At 40.0% G+C, this 19,378-nt stretch overlaps 1 protein-coding gene across 4 annotated transcripts in view; it reads left to right on the top strand.

Moving 5' to 3' along the window:
- The window catches only part of faf (ubiquitin carboxyl-terminal hydrolase-like faf), a 1,326,265-nt gene that overhangs the window by 747,746 nt on the left and 559,141 nt on the right, over window positions 1-19,378 (top strand). For all 4 annotated transcript variants that reach the window (XM_090382082.1, XM_090382083.1, XM_090382080.1 and 1 more), the window contains one exon: window positions 19,007-19,108. In XM_090382082.1, coding sequence (XP_090238208.1) covers window positions 19,007-19,108 — 102 coding nt within the window. The remainder of the gene's footprint in view (window positions 1-19,006; window positions 19,109-19,378) is intronic.

Genomic DNA, 19,378 nt, shown 5'->3' with positions numbered 1-19,378 from the left:
CCATGGAATGGCGACATCATGGTTTCCCCATCCCCCAAAGAAGGCAAGGATTCAAGCGTCAGCAGGAAAGGTCTTGCTGACAGTATTTTGAGATGAGAAAGGCGTAATAATCACTGATTACCTGCCAAAAGGAAGAAGAATTACAGGTGCCTATTATGCCAACTTATTTAAAAATTTACGGGAGAAAATCAAAACATGTAAGCGTGGCATGCTGTCCAAAGGTGTGAGAATGCTTCAAGACAATACCCTAGTTCACACTTCTGAAATTGCAACAACACAAGCGGCCAGTTAAGGATATTAAATACTGCCTACTTACCCGATCTTGCACCATTGGACTTCTTGTTTCCTTCCCTCAAATCATTTCTTCAGGAGACCTTAGTAGCTGATGCGCCAATAAAACCAAAAAAACCGAAACCAAACCTTCAGGAGACCCACTTCCCTGATGATGAGACACTCATTTCTACAGCAGAGTCGTGGTTCAAAGACCAACCCCACCACTTCTACAAAAATGGTATCCGTAGCCTCATCCATCGAACGAAAAAATGTGTAGATCTTCATGGTGGCTATGTAGAAAAGACTAAAACCGGTGCCAATAATCAACAGGCTAGCACCTCTGCAGCTAGGTCAGGGCAATTCTTTTTTGAACCACCCTCGTACATGCCATTATACATACCAGTCATGAATTCCTCGATAACATATTCTTCTGCAGACTTCATTAGAAGCCATAACTACTTGTGTCATTTGGATTTAGGTTAACCATAGTATCAGTCTACCTATCACTAAACAAAGGATGCATTTAAATTCCCAGGTCAAATAACTGTTGACCTGGAAGATCTTATGTGGATTTCTCCTTTTCTGGGAGGAAACCTACCTACCTACAGAAAGAAGAGGCAAACTTATTGAATCTCTTTTTGACAAACATAATCTAACATTATTAAATACTTATGCCAATACTTACCCATTTCCCCATTGGTGCAGATCCAGCTTGACAGTTCGTTTTCTAGCATCTTTTCCACATATCCAATGGTTGAGCCTTTGGTCAAGGCAGACTACGAGAAGTCTCTGGAAAAGAATGCAAAGAAAAGCAACAAAGATTTCTTTGCTTATATTAACAGTAGAAGGAAGAAGTTGAATCACATTAGCCACTTGATATCTATGTATTAACTGTTGATGACCCTGCAGACAAATTGAATAGTATTTTGCATTTATTTTCACACATAAGGAATTCTTTGGGGAAGAGTATGCCAGACATTTAACAAACTTTAATGAGGCAATTTATAAATTTCTGGCTAAATGACTTTGTGATATCTGAAAGGAAAGTGGAGGAAAAATTTATGTGAAAAAGGCACCTGGGGCAGATGGAATCCCCTCGACGTGGGCACCTGAACGTGGTGAGGGGACCTCCCAGTGACGCTGCTGGACTTCCAGACTAGCATCACTGGGATCCAATGCCCACAGCCCAGGTTCCAGGCTTACATCAATGGAATCCGGCGTGTTTACTGTGCGCTGCGACCCGTGGAAATTCGGAAAGGGGGATCCTGGTGGTTGAGGGGCCCAGCTTCAATACACCACTTTGGCCCCTGCTTCGACAAGACGGGTGGTCCTGGAAGGCCCGGCTAGGATCAGTCGGCTAGTAGGCTCACCTGCGAGGGTCAACCGTGTCAATGCCATGCCCCTACCCTCATGGTCCGAGGGACAGGATTCAGGCTGGCGGCGGTGCGGGTATAGTGTCTGGTTAGCCCTGGCGTCCCACTCCCGAGCGCATTTATTGCATGCCGGGTAGTGGGCGTCCATTTGGGCTCCGTGGTGGGTGGGGAGCCCGGGCACTGAACCATTTAAAAACTCCCATGAATCCTGATAAACATATTCTTTCAGGGGCCCCAACCCGGTCCCTATCTGAAAATATAGACACTGACAGCACTATTGCTTCAAAGAGGCAGCGGACTGAATTACCATCAGGGCCTATCCCGTGGTTTCTAATCATGCACTCCACCAATGAAAAACCGATTGGTAAAATGTCACCTTTCTTTATACAGAAAGGGTTAGATGGGTTAGCAGGTTCTCCCAAATCAGTTAAGAGGCTCCGTTCTGGAGACCTCTTAATTGAAACTAAAAATGATAGGCAATCCGAACATCTACTCCGAGTAACATCAATCGGAGGTATCCCTATAACAGTGACACCACACAGAACTCTCAATTCATCGAGAGGTGTCATTTCGGAGTGGGACCTTCTCGACGTAACCAAGGAGGAAATCTGCTCCGAATTAAAACCCCAGGGAGTTATTGCCGTCAAGAGAATTACTGCGCAAAGGGATGGAAAAATTGTTAAAACCAGGAGCGTTATCCTGACTTTTAACTCTCCTAAACCTCCTGATGAGATAAAAGCTGGATACATCAACTGTTCAGTGCGTCCATACGTTCCAAATCCTCTACGGTGTTTTAAATGCCAGAAGTATGGACATTCTCAAATGGCCTGCCGCGGAGTCCTTGCATGCGCTCGATGCGGTGCAAAGGACCACGAAACAACAGCATGTTCAGCCGCAAAACCCACCTGTATTAACTGTGAAGGCGAACACCCGGCCTACTCACGAGCATGCCAGAGGTGGAAAGAAGAAAAAGAGATTCAACGGCTGAAGGCAGAGCTTAACATATCATACCAGGAGGCAAGGAAATTGGTCAAACCCCTGAATATCAACAAACCTACCTACGCCAAGAAGGTAGCAGGGAGATGTTCCGTCGGAACTCAGACGGACATGACCATTCCTCCAAAGGAGTCTTTCACTCCCATCGCGCGGTATCTCTTAAGTTCTCAAAAACCTGCACAAAAGGACCAATCAGCTGCCACTCCTATATCGGTACCTCCTAATGCTCCACAAGTAACTAAGGTAATTATGAAAGAAAAGAATAAGAAAGGGGAAGTCCCCCCTAGTACCCAAGAAAAGATGGATGTCGAGCAGAAGGAGGTACCCGAAGATTCAGTCTTGGAACTTTTGCGGAGGAAGAAATGGACACGGGACAGCGTCCATTCTTCCCCAAAAAAGAGAAATCCAAGACTGATAAAATTAAGCCCTCAGCACCTCGGAAGCCGCCTGATGGACCCACCAAGCCAAAATAATGGCTAAATTCCTACAATGGAATTGTCGTGGATTCCGGCGAAATATTGAAGACATCAAGGCCCTCCTGCAAAAGCACGAGCCAGTTTGCTTTTGCTTGCAGGAGACATATCTAAAGGCAAATGATGATCCCACCATGCACAACATCAGATTTTTTCGAAAGGATAGAATTGCGGATGGCCCTGTACATGGGGGAGTGGCTATCCTTGTGGGTAACCAGACCCCAGTGCAGCCTTTGCTAATTACAACCAGCATAGAGGCCGTTGCAATTCGCCTTTCAGTGGGATTTCTATTAACTGTATGCTCCATTTATTTGCCACCTGGGACTGACATCTCCCAGGAAGACCTTGATGATCTTCTTACACAGCTGCCTCCCCCTTTCTTACTTCTTGGGGATTTTAACGGACATAACACCCTGTGGGGTAGTGCTAACATCAACGGAAGGGGACGAGTCATAAAGCGTCAGGCCCGACGTTGCCCCCACTTTCGCCGCGTGAAGGCAGACCAAGTACACCAGTATTTTTAAAGAAGTACTCTAGCAGGTCTTGCAACCTAATTTCCTGAGATTTCAGTGGCTAGTACCTATAAAAAAATTATATAGTGTGCCCGTTGGTATGTTCAACACATACATATTCTATTTTCCTGGTTAGATGGGGTGCACTGGAGATTTAGTGGTCCAGGAGTTGGCGAAAATAATTTAGAAAAGTTAAAATTTTGATGTAGGTCATGAACTGGCGTTCAGATAGAGAGGGGGAAAGACTGAAGATCGTGGGATCAATAGCGAAGACAACCCAGGCAAATGTCAGTGGGGCATACCCATGCCCCACCTGAAGGAAAAGAGGGATGTGAGGGGGGGAAACGTTCTCGGAGTCTGCTGAGGACGTTTGGCCACCAGAGGGTGTCAAACGCCCTGGCAAAGTCGACTGCAATGACAAGTAAATACTTTTTATCTTTTTATGTATGCTCAATGACAATGACCTTTCCCTTCTAAATACTGGAACAAACACCTTCTTCCACATGCCTACCCGTACTTTTTCTGCCATTGATCTCTCTATCTGCTCCCCTTCTCTACTCCCTTCACTCACTTGGGAGGTGGAGGAGAATCCATATGGAAGTGATCACTTCCCTGTGATAACCTCGTTATACAGTGGGAAACCATGCCTTCCCTTCAGGTTACCACGGTGGAAGATTGATCAGGCTGACTGGACTGCCTTCCAACATCAGGCAAATTTTGATCTTAGCACGGTCAGTCAAGAGCCGATCAATGATGCAATTAAGTACATCACAGAAAATATTGTCCAAGCAGCGGCGAATGCTGTTCCACAAACATCTGCCTGGTTTCCACCATTTCCCAAACCTTGGTGGAATTCACAATGCACAGCAGCAAAAAAGGCTCAAAACAAAGCGTGGGGGATATTTCGCCGATATCCTTCCACGAACAACCTTATAGCCTTCAAACGTGCACGAGCCAAAGCACGCTCCATCCGTCGTCAGAGTCAAAAGGAATCGTGGATCCGTTTTACATCATCTATTAACCAGTCTACCAACTCTAAGGTAGTCTTGGATAAAATCCGGAAAATGAAGGGGAAATATACATCCCACCCTTCTTCAATCCTAGATTATAATGGATGCGCTATTGCAGATCCAACTACAATAGCCAATGGTCTTGGGGAAACATTCTCTAACATCTCTGCAACATCTTCGTATTCCCCAGAGTTCCTGGTCCTGAAACATAAACTGGAAAAACAAGCACTTAATTTTAAGACCAAGGGCCTCTATCCCTACAACGGGGCATTCACTATAGAGGAACTGAAAAGCGCCCTCACTCTTTCCAAAGCAAGTGCTGTTGGACCAGATGGCATCCATTATGAAATGATTAAACATCTTTCACCAAAATCTATGGATTGTCTGCTCCTTCTATATAACAGAATCTTTACCGAAGGGTAGTTTCCGGACTCCTGGCGAAAGGCAATCATTCTTGCCTTTCCTAAGCCAGGAAAAGATCCAAAAGTCACCACCAATTATCGTCCTATTGCTCTGACTAGCTGTCTGTGCAAAATCCTGGAGAGAATGATTAATTCTCGCTTAATATGGTATCTCGAGTCAAATGACCTTCTCTCCAACATCCAGTGCGGCTTCCGAAGGAACCGGTCCACTTTGGACCATCTTATTAGATTGGAAGCATCCATCTGGGATGCTTTCCTAAAACGCGAACACTTGGTGTCGGTGTTCTTTGACATGGAGAAAGCGTATGACACAACTTGGAGATTTGGCATTTTAAAAGATTTACATAGCCTAGGCCTAAGAGGGCATCTGCCCTTTTTTATTCAAAACTTTTTAGCCAATCGATTGTTCCAAGTTCGTGTGGGATCATCACTCTCTCGCTCCTTTAGCCAAGAGGAGGGAGTACCACAAGGATCAGTATTAAGTGTCACGCCTTTTGCCATCAAAATAAATTCCATCACAGAACAACTTCCTCCAACTGTTTAGTGCCCTCTATGTTGATGACTTTAGCATTTTTTGCCAGTCTTGCAACATGAGGGTTATTGAAAGACAACTGCAGAAAGCCATTGATAGTCTCACTTCCTGGGCACTTGCTAATGGCTTCAGGTTCTCGCCGGAGAAGACCGTTTGCGTACACTTTTATCGCAAGCGTAATCTTCATCCTGAATCTGAATTAAGGCTCGGACAAAATGCTATTCCAGTAGCTGCAAACACAAAATTCTTGGGACTCATATTCGATAAAAAATTGACGTTTTTGGATCATATTCGTCAACTCCGCACAAAGTGCACAAGAGCCCTTAATATGCTCCATTCGCTCTCCTCCTTATCTTGGGGTGCAGATCGATGCACCCTTCTACGGCTTTACCGTGCACTTGTGCGATCCAAATTAGATTATGGGTCCCAAGTATATTCTTCAGCCAGAGACAGTGTACTTCGATGGCTGGATCCTGTCCATCATCAGGCTATACGTATCGCTACTGGAGCATTTCGAACATCTCCTGTCCAGAGTTTATACGTCGAAGCAAACGAACCACCGTTATCGTTTCGACGTAAGCAGTTGTCTTTAAAGTACGCTTTAAAACTGAAATCCCTGCCAGACCATCCTACGTGGCCCTTCGTTTTTGAGCCACGATGGGAAAACTTGTACAATACCCGTAAGACTGCCAATCGTCCTTTTGGTATTCGTCTCCCAGAGCTACTCAATGAACTTAAAATCAAGGTAGACAAGGTTGCCCAAACATCAAAGCAACCCTTTCCACCCTGGCATGCTCGTGTCCCGGCATGCGACTTGTCGCTTAGAAACTGGGGAAAGTCGGACACGCCATCATGTGTCTACCTGCAACTTCATTCAGCACACTGAACTGAATATTCCGACTTCGCGCCAGTCTACACAGACGGTTCGAAGTCAGAATCATATGTGGGATCTGCTGCTGTCTTTACAGACAGCACTATATCAGAGCAGATTCCCTCTGAATGCAGCATATTTACTGCAGAGCTGCACGCTGTAGAGTTAGCCTTGGACCATATTAGCAAATGCCAATACCAACGGTTCATTTTATATTCCGACTCTCTTAGCATGTTACAGGCTTTAATATCTGTGAGGTATAATCCTCATCCAGTTCTGTCTAAGATTCAGCAGAAGATTCACGTTCTCCATGAACGCGAATATGACATCCGCTTCTGCTGGATTCCCAGCCACATTGGGATTACGGGAAATGATTTGGCTGACGCTGCAGCCAAATCAGCAATTCCCAATAATAACCGCTGCCTGTTAGTCCCCTATACAGACTACAGGCAAATAATACGCCAAAAGATATATTCCCAATGGCAGGATTTGTGGAATAGACAGACTGCGAATAAATTATATCGTATAAAGCCTGTAATTGAACCGTGGCAGTCTAGTCTGCGCAGGAATCGTAAGGAGGAAGTTGTTCTAGCTCGTCTCCGCATAGGACACAGTCATCTTACACATTCTTTTCTGCTGAGGGCAGGTGACTGTCCTATGTGTGAACAATGCAACACCATTTTATCCATTGAACATATTTTATGTGATTGTACCAGTTTTTGAAATGCTCGTTTTACCGCTTTTAGTCATCTGACTGAGCCCCATACACTCAGTCAGATTTTATCTGACAATGACCATGTGTCTGCTACTTTTAATTTTGTAAAATCAGTAAACCTTTTTCTAATATTTAAAAAAAAAAAAAATTTATTGTTATTTACTGATATTTGTATTTTACAATCTATACTTGCTTTTTTACCCGGACTTAGCGACCTAATTCTTTAGGTCACTGAAAATTTTACTTTTTATAACAAGTTTTTGGCGCATTATAGCCTTAGTTGCTGATGCGCCAATAAAACCCTATCAATCAATCAAGCAGATGGAATCTATCCAGTTAAAATAAGTAAGTCATAATTATGAGAGCATCCTTGGATTTGCGGAAGGTCCCTATGGACTGGAGATGTCCAAGTATATCCTCAATTCATAAAGGGATATCTAAATGCTGCATAGGTACTTACAGACCTGTTAGATTAGCGTCTGTTCCAGAGAAAAATCACGGAAACTGGTTAAAGTAGTAGTTCAGGACCATTTGGACAGGTACTGCAATCACAGCATGAATTTGTGAAGGCAGTCTTGTTTACCCAATCTGATAGGTTATTATGGTACAGTGACAAAGGAACTGGATGCAAAAAATAATTTTGACATCATAAATTTGGATTTCAGGAAAGCTTTTGATTCTGTTCCACATAAAAGGCCACTGTACAATCTGCTATGGATAAAGGGATGGTTAAGTGGAAAAAGACAGAGATTGGTTATCAATGAGCACTGCTGTTCATGGACTAATGTTATTATTAGCAGAATTTCATAGGGTTCAGTGCTTGATCCATGTTTTAATGGACTGAGAAATGGCAGCTGTAGTTTAACATTTACAAATGCAAGGTACTGCACACTGACAGTAGTAACCACATAGTAATTATGCAGTCAGATATGAAATTCTCTGGTTAGTGCAACCATGCTGCCAGGACAGCTCATGGGGTTTTGTCAGCAATATACAAAAACTTTCCTAGCAGGTATAAGGTGATTATCCCTTTGTATAAGGCCATAGTTAGGTTATCTATACCATAGTTAGGTATACAGGACGTCTCAAAAATATTGGTACAAATGTTTAGGGGAGGTAGATAACATCAAAAGGAATGTGAATCGCATAGGAACCCATAACCGAAAATGTCACGGGAAAGTAGTAGCAGAGGCACAAGAAGCAGAAATGACACAAGACAGTAATTAGTAGCAAACATTTATTTGAAATAATATTAACAATGGAGTACGAGATGGATGCATTTAATGATGTTACAACAGATCCTTGAAGGTTCCACAATGCGACGCGATGCATGCATGACACCGACGCAGCATTGATTGGTGGACATGGTCGAACACACCTGGAGTTTCTTTGACAGTAGCAGCAGCAGCGCAGACGAGTCTCGCCGCGAGATCCATTTCCATCTCCACAGGAGATTCTTACATGATAGATTTGAGGGTCCCCACAGAAAGAAATAAAGGTTCTATAAATCAGGTGAGCGTGGGGGCCAGGCAACGGGTCCACCACAGCCAATCCATCGACGCCCAAAACGCCTGTTCAAATGGTCACGACTTCCATAATGAAATAATATTAACAATGGAGTACGAGATGGATGCATTTAATGATGTTACAACAGATCCTTGAAGGTTCCACAATGATCACACCTTCCATAATGATCAGGCGCCCCGTCATGTTGAAACCAAATGTTGGGTCTCACATTTGCTGGAACATCGTCAAGTAACCCTGGTAGAACTTGTTCAAGAAAGATCCAATATTTAGCGGAGTTCATGTGGGATGGTAACAGGTATGGGCCAACTAAGCAGTCACCGACCATACCTGCCCACACATTTATTGCGAAGCGATGTTGTACCGCATGGGGGCGCACACCGTGTGGGTTGTCATGAGCCCACACATGAGCATTGTGCTGATTGAATAAGCCTTCCCGAGTGAAATAGGCCTCATCCGTGAACAAAACATAGGCTGGAAAATTCAAGTCTTGAACACTTTCTTGGAGAAACCACTACACAAAAGCCACACGTGCAAGATGATCTTGGGGGAGTAGTAACTGAACCCTTTGGAGATGAAAGGGGGTGTAAGGAATCGTCGTGTCAGACACACTATACACTGCAACGAGACACTCCTAAGGCAGAGGCAATGGCACGTGTGCTGGTAGTAGGATTGTTCTGAACGGCATTCAACACACTTTCTTCCATGGTGGGAGTTTGTGTTTGTGTCGCACAAATTTTGATGCACTTGCAAACAAACGGTGGTCCAGTACATGTCTGTCTGGGAAACGTTCTCCATAAATTCGTTGAGCAGCTCGTCCATTGCCCTCTGCTAATCCATTCACTAGGTGCATGTCTGCCAGCTCACAGTTCGTATATTGATGCATGCTCTTTGTGCGGCGATTACTGCTTGATTTTCCCTCTCGCGAACTGATGAACAGCGCAGACTTATGGTGACGTTTCCGGTTATGGGTTCCTATGCAATTCACATTCCTTTAGATGTTACCTGCCTCCCCTAAATGTTTGTACCAATATTTTTGAGATACCCTGTATAGTTAGAGTATCCCTTTGTATAAGGCCATAGTATCTTGAGTACTGTATACTGGTTTGGAGGCCTCACTTTAGGAATGATGTTGATCTGCTTGAACAGGTGAAAAGAAGTGCGGTCAGATTGGTGATGGGAACTAAAGGGTGCTCTTACCTAGAAAGGTTTCAGTTCTGCAATATGCAGCATCTCAAGACTAGGCACCTGTGGTGAGATCTGATTGAGGCGTTTAAAGCCTTGAATGGATTGAGTAAGCTGAATGTTAATGGTATTCTTCCCCTTTCTGAGGCTATATGCATGAGGAGGCAAAAATTCATGTAGAGAAAAGATGGTTGCCGAAGTTTGCTTTCAGTCAGCAAATGGTTAATTGTTGGATTGTTCCCTCTGTTGTTGTGGATGTGATGGGTTGAATAAATTCAAGGAAGAATGAATGAGATATTCTTGGAGGGTATGAATGGGGGAGTGTGTGTGTGTGTGTGTGTGTGTGTGTGTGTGTGTGTGTGTGTGTGTGTGTGTGTGTGTGTGTGTGTGTGTGTGTGTGTGTTTTAAGCTGATGCTATGAGCTTGCTTTCTTGCATCCTTTCCCATTACTATTTTTTTTTCCAACCCTAATAAAATAATCAATACAGAATCAAGCATCATTAAAATAAACCTACTGGAATCAGATTGCAGCAGTTGATATTAGATTGGAATGTACACTTTGTTACTCTATTTCAGGAGATTGAAATCCCTGATTCTGCATGGTCTGTGTACATTCCCATCTGAGATGATAACTTCCCTCAGTGGGGAAAACATTCCTTCACAAATCCTACTCCGTATAATTACACACAGCTGATATATCAATTAATTCTCAGTCTTTCCAAATGAGTACCAATGTCTCAAAAAAGACTCTACTGTGGGTGTAGCAGTCATACATTCCACCACCACACCCGTGACTACCACATATCCCTGGAGTGATATGGCCTTAGTTGCTAATGCTCTTAAAAACCAAAAATAACAAAATCCACACCCTCGGTAGTACTTCTCATTAAATGTAGAATATTCGCTGTTTAAATGTGTGCAATTAAGCTAGTTTTGGAAATCATCATAAATCTGTCTAAACGACATAGTACCCCTCACCAGTTCCTTCATTTTGTTTTTATAATGCAGTATAACTGCATTATAAAGTAAATCTTCAGCCATTTATTCTCTTTTAAAACAAATAAGGACCAACTAATTAAATTCTAAAGACTAACAGAATAATTGCTTTTGTTGGATGATTCCAGTCATGCTGGTATAGGAAATGAACATGCAGACCAAGCAGCAAACACTTGGACATTGATGAATCCACACATTTACATGTCCCATTTGTAGATTATAAGTATGTCATAAGAAATTGATGTTTTGGCCAGTGGACTCAGACCTTGAAACCTTCAGTAATTAATAAACTACAACAAATAAAACGTGAACTACAGTTATGAAAATTGAGTTTTCTCCTGAATATGTACCAAGAAATTGTTTTCCCGCATGAGCACATTTTGGTCACACCACTCCGACACCTTTTCCTTTTCAACAGGGTTGACCTTCTGTAATGTGTGAAGTGTTATGCCTTACTCATAGAAAAACCTATTCTTATTGATTATGTTCACTATCAAAATTCCAGATCTACAATTTTCATCTCTCTTACAAAGTTATGGAAAAAATTCAATTATGCATGAAGTGCTAATCTCTACATAGATGGGCACAATTAGACCACAACAGTATTTGCAATTAAACATAATAACAACAACAATAATAATTTTTGCTCAACTTACGTGAAGTTAAGTATCTTTTACTCAGTAATTTGTAGGAGTATTCATAGAATGTATGTCTTTCTGATAATATTTAAGATACTCATTTTAGTCCACTTTTTATCCAGATATTCCTGTTTAATGAAGCAAAGGAGTGGGAATATAATTGAATAATTTTTTTTTTTTTTTTTCAAACATAAATGTTTTTCAATTATAACTTGATGAAGGATGTTTTTGATACTAGATTTCCTTTGTGGATATTGCTCTCCATTCTACTGATCTGTATATAATTTAAAGGTTCTGAACAGTTATTACTCTTTTGATGACGCCTTTTCTTAATTATTCCCAAAGCTTTAAATTTCTCTATCTCGTTAGTTATAATTCCTGGTGAGTCTCTTTAACAAACTTTCGTTTTTGCTGAGTATTATTGCCTGTGACGGTTTGTGCCATATATGGAGCCTTTTGACAACACCATATTTCCTTTTCGTGTGGTATATACATGTTTTCAACAGTTAAGCATAATCAACTTTGAAATAACTCTTCACTTCTTGTCTTTTCTCCCTCGCAATGGGCACCTGTGCATCACTGGGATCCAATGCCCGTAGCCTAGGTTCCAAAATAACCACCATAGGAATCCAGCATGTTTGTGGTGCATTGCCATCCATGTAAATTCAGAAAAGGGGGATCCTGGAAGGGTCCAGCTTCAACACACCACCTTGGCCCCTGTTTTGACAAGATGGGTGGTTCTGGGATAGCTTGCCCAGGATCAATCAGGTAGTGGGTTCGTTTACAAGGGTCAAATGTCAATGTTACACCTCTACCTTTGTTGCCCATGGGGAAAGCATTCAGGCTGTCAATATTGTAGATATATAGCCCTTACATCCCACTCCTGAGCACAATTATTGCTTGCCAGGTAGGGCGATCCCATTTGGGCTCCATGGTAGGTGTGGAATCTGAGCCCTGAAAAAAAATTAATAAATAAATTAAAATTTTTTTTTTTAAAATTAAAATAATTCTGATAATCAAATCTTTTCTTCTAGGACCCCCAGCACAGTCCCTACCAGAAAACTCAGTTAATGGTCCAGATAAAGTCACTTTGGCAAGGAGACAGCAAACTTAAGGAATATCAGATCCAACACCTTGATACCTAATAATTCAAAATTTTCATCCTTCTTTATCCAGAAGATTTTGGAAGGGTTGGCAGGCTCTCCTAAATCAGTCAAATGGCTTCCCTCAGGTGACAACCTTGTAGAGACCAGAAGTGAGAAACATTCAGAACAGCTTCTCTGAGCCATGTGTTGTGGGAATGCAGATCATAGTTCTCCCCCCCAACTACACCCACAACACACTGAATTCAGTTTGAGTTGCCATCCCAGAATGAATTCAGTATGGGATATCCTTGAAGTGATGGAAGAGGAAATCTCTTCTGAGTTAAAATCTCCAGGACAGCTGCAAAACAAATACTTGTGCATAGATAGGAATCGAAATCTTCTTCCCCCTAGAAACATCATTCAGAGATATGGACACCAAGATATAACCTATTGTTGAGTTCTTGCATGTGCTCGATGTGCTGCAGTGGACTACAGAATAACATCATGTTCAGCTACAAAATCTACCTGCATTAACTGCCAAGCATGCAAAATGTGGAAGGAGGAAAAGGAAATTCAGCAACTTAAGGCAGAGCGGAACATATTGTACCAGGAGGCAAGAAAGGCAATGAAACCAGTAAACACCAACAAACTTTAATATGCGCAGAAATTAGAGGGAGAATTTCTATCAGAACTTTAATATAAAATGATTCCACACCTAAAGAGTGGTTTCTCCCATCACACGCTACTTAATATGCTTACAAAAACTCACACAGAAGGACCAATCAGCTGCCACTCCCATATCTGTTACAAAACAGATCCCACCAGTTACAAAACAAAGCAGCAGTGAAAAGTCAAAAAAACTTGAAGTACTGTAAATCACAAGAAAGGGTGTCAAGTTGAAGGAGTGCCAGACAATTCAGTCTTGAACTCTTTGTAGGGAAAGCAGTGAATGCAGTACAGCATTCTTACTTCCCCAAAAAAGATAAATCCAAGGCTGAGAGAGAGATAGTCTTCAGCGATTCAGAAGCTGACTGATGGATCCACCAATGAAGTGTCATGTGAACACACAAGAAAAATGGATATTGTGTGATGGAGGTACCAGTCTTGAGCTCTTTGCAGAGGGAAAAATGGACACTGGACAGTATCCATACTTCCTCAAAACAGATAAATCCAATGCTGAGAAAAAAAAGTCCTTGGCAATTTAGAAGCTGTCTGTGATGGATAGACCAAAGCCAAATAATTGCTAAATTCCTACAGCGGAATTATCATGGATTCTAGTGAAATACTGACAACATCAAGGCACGTAGAAGCATGAATCAATTTGCTTTTGATTTTTAGGGGAGACACCTGAATGCCATGAAAACCCTTCCTGGCAAAATATTGCAATCACACATAAGGATAGATATGTAGATGGACCTGCCCATGGAGGAGTTGCTGTCCTTGTCAGCAGCCAGATTCTACTTGAAGTTATTCTGCTCGCTACCAACTTAGAAAAGGTAGCAATTGCCTTACTTACCTTACAATGGGGTTTTTAATAACAGTCTGCGCAATCTACTTGCCACCTGGGATTGACATTCCCCAGGCAGACCTTAATGATCTTATTTTGCAATTGTCTTCTGCTATCTTAATTACGGGATTTAAGTGGACAGAACCCCCTGTGGGGTAGTACTGAGATTGATGGAAGGGGATGTGTCATAGGGCATATGCTCACTCACAAGACCCTCTCCTAAATGTGAGAATCAACACCTTCAACATACATTTTCTGCCGTTGATCTTTCTGTTTGCTCACCTTCTCTCCTCTCATCCCTGTGATAACCACCCCAGTCTAAATTGTGGGAAGTAACACCTTCAGCATGCTTACCAGTATGTTTTCTGCCATAGATCTTTGTCTGCTCACCTTTCCTCCTCGTTACGCTTACTTGGGAGTTGAAGAACTCATAAGGAAGTAATAACTTCCTTACGAAAGAACTGTTCATGCTAAAAAAAAGTTCAGAGCCTAAAAGATAGGGTTAAAAAGGAAATAAGATTTTTTGAAGATGAGGGAATAAGGAGGGTAAACCTGCAACTTGTCTGACTGTCTCATTACAGTAGCACCATTCAGCATAGAATCCAAATTGGCCTTTTTTGTCACTAATTAAAACATGTACCAAAATTAGATCCAGTTGAAATGATAACACTATTGATTGCCTATGTTGTTAAGAGCTTACTGTATTCTTCGGACAGGTAGTGTAGATGCTTAAACATAACTAAATTTGCATTGTGTGTGTGTGTGTGTGTGTGTGTGTGTGTGTGTGTGTGTGTGTGTGTGTGTGTGTGTGTGTGTGTGTGTGTGTGTGTGTAGGATATTAGTAGCATGGCAAACCAGTATAGTGAAAAAGAACTTAGGCAAATAACATAACAATAACAGAAAAGTATATGGGGGGGGGGATAAAGAAGAAGAGGATAGTGTTGAAGCTACTTTCCTACTATTTTTTCTTATATATTTTTATTAATTTCTCTCTGTCTATTTAATTTTTGGATTAATTTAATTTATATATATATGTATATTTTTATTTTTTTTTTTTTTAGAATAACTGTGTTTTTAATAATTTTTTGTCAGAATATTTATAAAAATAAAAGCTTGATTTAAAACATGAATTCAAGTAATTACTTTCTTTTTTCTTTACTTTTTTTTTGCACCTAATTATCATCAAATTTATTGAGAAAAATTGTGGCTTTTTTTTTTTTTTTTTGACTACCGGTATTAATACCGTTATCCTGGTTTCATAAAATAAAAATACTGAAATACCATTATTGCAAGTCCTAGTCCCAGGTCTATGAAGATAGAGAGAATGCAACAAATTTAACTATAAACGTAAATTTGATATCTACTACTGCTGTCTTCTTAGCCACATTGATATTAGGGAAATGATTTGCACAACCTGCAGCCAAATCAGAAATTTACAATAGTAATCATGGCATGTCAGTGCTCCATATAGACTACAGGTAAATAATGCGCAAAAGTACACTCCCAATAGCAGAATTCATGGAATAGACAGACTATAAATAAATTACAATATTTAAAGCCTGTAATTGAACTATGACATTCTAGACCGCAGAGGAAATGTAAAGAAGTTGTTCTTGCTCAGCTCTGCATAGGATACAGTCATCTGATATTCCTTTTTGCTGAGGTCTGACAACCCTCCTATGTGCAAGTCCTATGATACCTTTTATCTCCTAGACATATTTTAATTGATACACTTTAATGATACACATTTTACCACCTTTAAGCATCTGGCCAAGATTTATACATTCAGTCAGATTTTATCATTTCATCTGACAATGACGTGTTAGCTGTTTTATTTTAACCATTTTATAACTTTATCTTGGTGCATAAGAGCATTTGTCACTAATGTGCCAATAAAATTTTAAACCTGGTCTTTTCTCTCATCTTGTCAGTTACTTTGTTCACTTCCTCTTTTGAACTTCAGACGTTGTATTCAAGAGCCTTCACTCTTCGTCACCTTGAAATTTTTCTACCTCTTTTGATAACCTTTTTGTGTCATTTCAGGTTTGTAACTTAGGTTGCCAGAACTGTGTCTTACAAAATTCTAAGTGGCACTGAACATTTGTGACTTCTCCATAAAGTTACCCACTAAGGACATTTGTTATTTGTAGCATTATCCTTTCTGCTCATACGTAATATAATACTGAGTTTTTGTGTTAAGCAGTGAAGTATACTCGTTACTCTATTGTTTACCCCATCAGAGCAATTTCAATTAAGGCAAAACATATCATGCTTTCCAAGAAAAATTAAAAACTGACCTTGTCAGTCTCTTTATTAAATGTAGTATTTGTGAAGTAAATTTAAGTTTCCCCTTTACCACTGTAATATGGTTCTAGCTTTCTGCATTACCTTTCAGTTGTTACACTGTTAACTTCATAAATTGCACTTGTGTTCCAAAATATCAAATTAAACACAACTCAAGTTTATTTGAATAACATATATATTTTCCTGTAAGTTTACTTTTTACAAGCAGTCATATAACAATTTAACTTGAACTAGCAGTTCCCTATAAACTCTGACAAACGATCCTTAAATCGACTAAATTTGCCTGCTTTATCAAACATGGTTCCACTTCTTAAAAATAATATATATATATATATATATATATATATATATTTAAAAGGAAAGAGAGCAATCCATTTAGCATTTATTGTTAAGAATGCATCAGTCCTTTAATAAAATTCATTTTTGATTGTTGAAAAACATATTTGACAGTAGTGTTTAGCCGGTAATTGAACTGCACTGTTAGATTCAACCTCATTTAGGAAATCATGTTAGTTAAGAATGTTGTTCCTCACAGCAGAACTTTAGTTCGCTTGTAGTATTAAATCATAATGAACGTTCCAACTTGGTAAATACATTTAGACTTGCTTTAATTAATTTGTCTTTCCTTGTTAGTAATAATTCAAATGATGTCATTATGATATCAATTTGAAGTGCTGATCAAGACATCCAAAGCAGATATTGTTGGGATAAAAGAGACATGGTATCACACTGATATAAGCAGTGCAGAATTGGAATTTGGGGAGTACAATGTGAACAGAAAGATTTACTGACAGGATAGGAAGGAAGGAATATTATGCTATTAGTTAAGACGTAGAAGGTCAGTTCAATTTGAGTTGAGTCAGTTTGGTGTGATGTAAACACTGGGAAAGGAAAAATGAGAGTAGGAGTGTGTTATAGACCTAATGACTCTGATGAGTACAATGAACAACTGTAGAGAGAAATAGAGTGGGGCAGTAAATCAGAATGTCTAATAATGGGGGATTTTCACTTCCCAGATATTGACTGTGGTTTGGTCACTCGCACACAACCAAGATTTTTGTGGATTTATTGGATAATTGTTTTCTACAGCAACACATTAGAGGGACAACCAGAGTGTAATACTCTTGATCTGGTTATCAGCAGTGATTATTCGTGCATTCAGGACTTGCAGATAAAGGAACTGCTGGGTGGCAGTGATCACATTGTACTGATGTGGGATTTACTTAAAGATATTACTACCATCAGGGATAAAGGGTAGGGTTTTTGCTTCCGTAAAGGTGACTACAGTGGTCTCAGACAGTTTTTAAACTGTATGCACTGGGACCAACTGATGATGTTACCAACAGAAAATTCTGAGTGGGAAGCATTCAAGGAAGTAATCATGGAAGCTACTAGGCTTTTCATACCTACTAAGAAATACTGTTCACAGTTTAGACCTAAATGAATGTAAAGTGAACTAATGAGACTCAGAAAAAAAATGTATGGGATGCATATAAAATATCAGGCAAGACAGGCCTATGATTGATATAAGCTAGTCTATAATCAAGTCACAAAGGGGGCTATGCAAGAAATCTTTGGAAAAGGATGCTAAGGAAAACAGCTAGGATTTCTTTACTTATATAAACTGTAAAAGGAAGGGAATGAATCTGATTGGTCCACTTGATATTGATGGTTCGACTGTTGATAATCCTGCTCAGATAGCAAACAAACTGAATGAGTATTTTGCATCTACATTCACACATGAAGAGTTATTAAGATTTGAAAATGTCAGAAGGTTATCAAATTGTAACAGGGTGCTGTTGGTTGAGCAGGCTCATTTCTGATAGGATTCTTCCTCTTGCTTAGATTGCGGATGTGAAGGGGCATAAATTCAAATTGAGAAAATACAGTTAAAAATAATGTGTGAAAATTTGCCTTTATCTAGCTGGTAGTTGATTGCTGGAACAAACTTCCATCTGTCGTTGTGGAAGTTGATGGCTTAAATAAATTCAAGGAGGAACTGGATGTGTGAAATGGGTTTTTTTTTTTTTTTTTTCTCTCTCTCTCTCTCTTTTTGGCTGATCATATATATCCAGTAACCTCGGATTTCTTTATCAAATTGCTCACAGATTTGCTATAATATGTACCGCAATGAAGGTAAACAGTATTCCATGACACAGCTTCATCACACTCCAACCCTCTATCATTGTTAAAGAGTTATTTCTTATCTGATGTAAACACAACATTTATGTAGCGTTAATTAAAATATTAAATAACTGTTAAATGTTTGCATCAGATAAGAAATCACTCTTTAATAATGATAGTGGGTTGGAGTGTTATATGGGCACAATTGCAGTTATATCATTATGCAGATATAAAATTTAATATCTTCAATTTATATTTAATATGTTTATGGAAATACCTTAGAATTTCAACTCCTTCCAAATAGTGTACTCTGAAAGTTTTAAGGCTTCAGACATGGAAATTATTTTGTTGTCTCTGTGTTTTTGTGCATTTTAATTCCACTTTAGCCTTTTCAATTAATTAAAATGCATCTTACTTCATAAGATAATAATTAAGTGAAAGCTAATTAACTGATATATTTCCTTAGTTATATATGATAGAAGAAATACGTAATGGCATTTTAGCTGTGGAAGGAGCTGCTCCAGATCCTAATGAGGATTTCTCAGGAGAAGAAAATTTCCAAATTGAGGTATTTTCTTAGATGTATTATTTTTCATATATAATATGAAAAATGTTCAAGTTATAAGGTCTCCAGATTTATTTAATATAATATCATATAATGTAAAATACACAAGATACAGAGGTGACACTTTCTTCACTTTTCAGTGTAGTCTCCTAAAAGCTTTTCACACCTGTTCTTCCAAGCTGTGAAGACTGTGGCAACGCTTTCTTTGGTATGTTTGGCCCACTGATAAAGGGCAGAAACAGCTGCTTGTCAGCTAGGATCTTTTACCACAAA

The sequence above is a fragment of the Mastigoproctus giganteus genome, chromosome 9 (genome assembly GCF_048544385.1).
Source record: "Mastigoproctus giganteus isolate SK-2022 chromosome 9, ASM4854438v1, whole genome shotgun sequence".
In the NCBI taxonomy this organism is placed as follows: domain Eukaryota; kingdom Metazoa; phylum Arthropoda; class Arachnida; order Uropygi; family Thelyphonidae; genus Mastigoproctus; species Mastigoproctus giganteus.
Note: the sequence above shows the minus strand (reverse complement) of the source record. Positions and strands in the feature narration are given on the sequence as shown.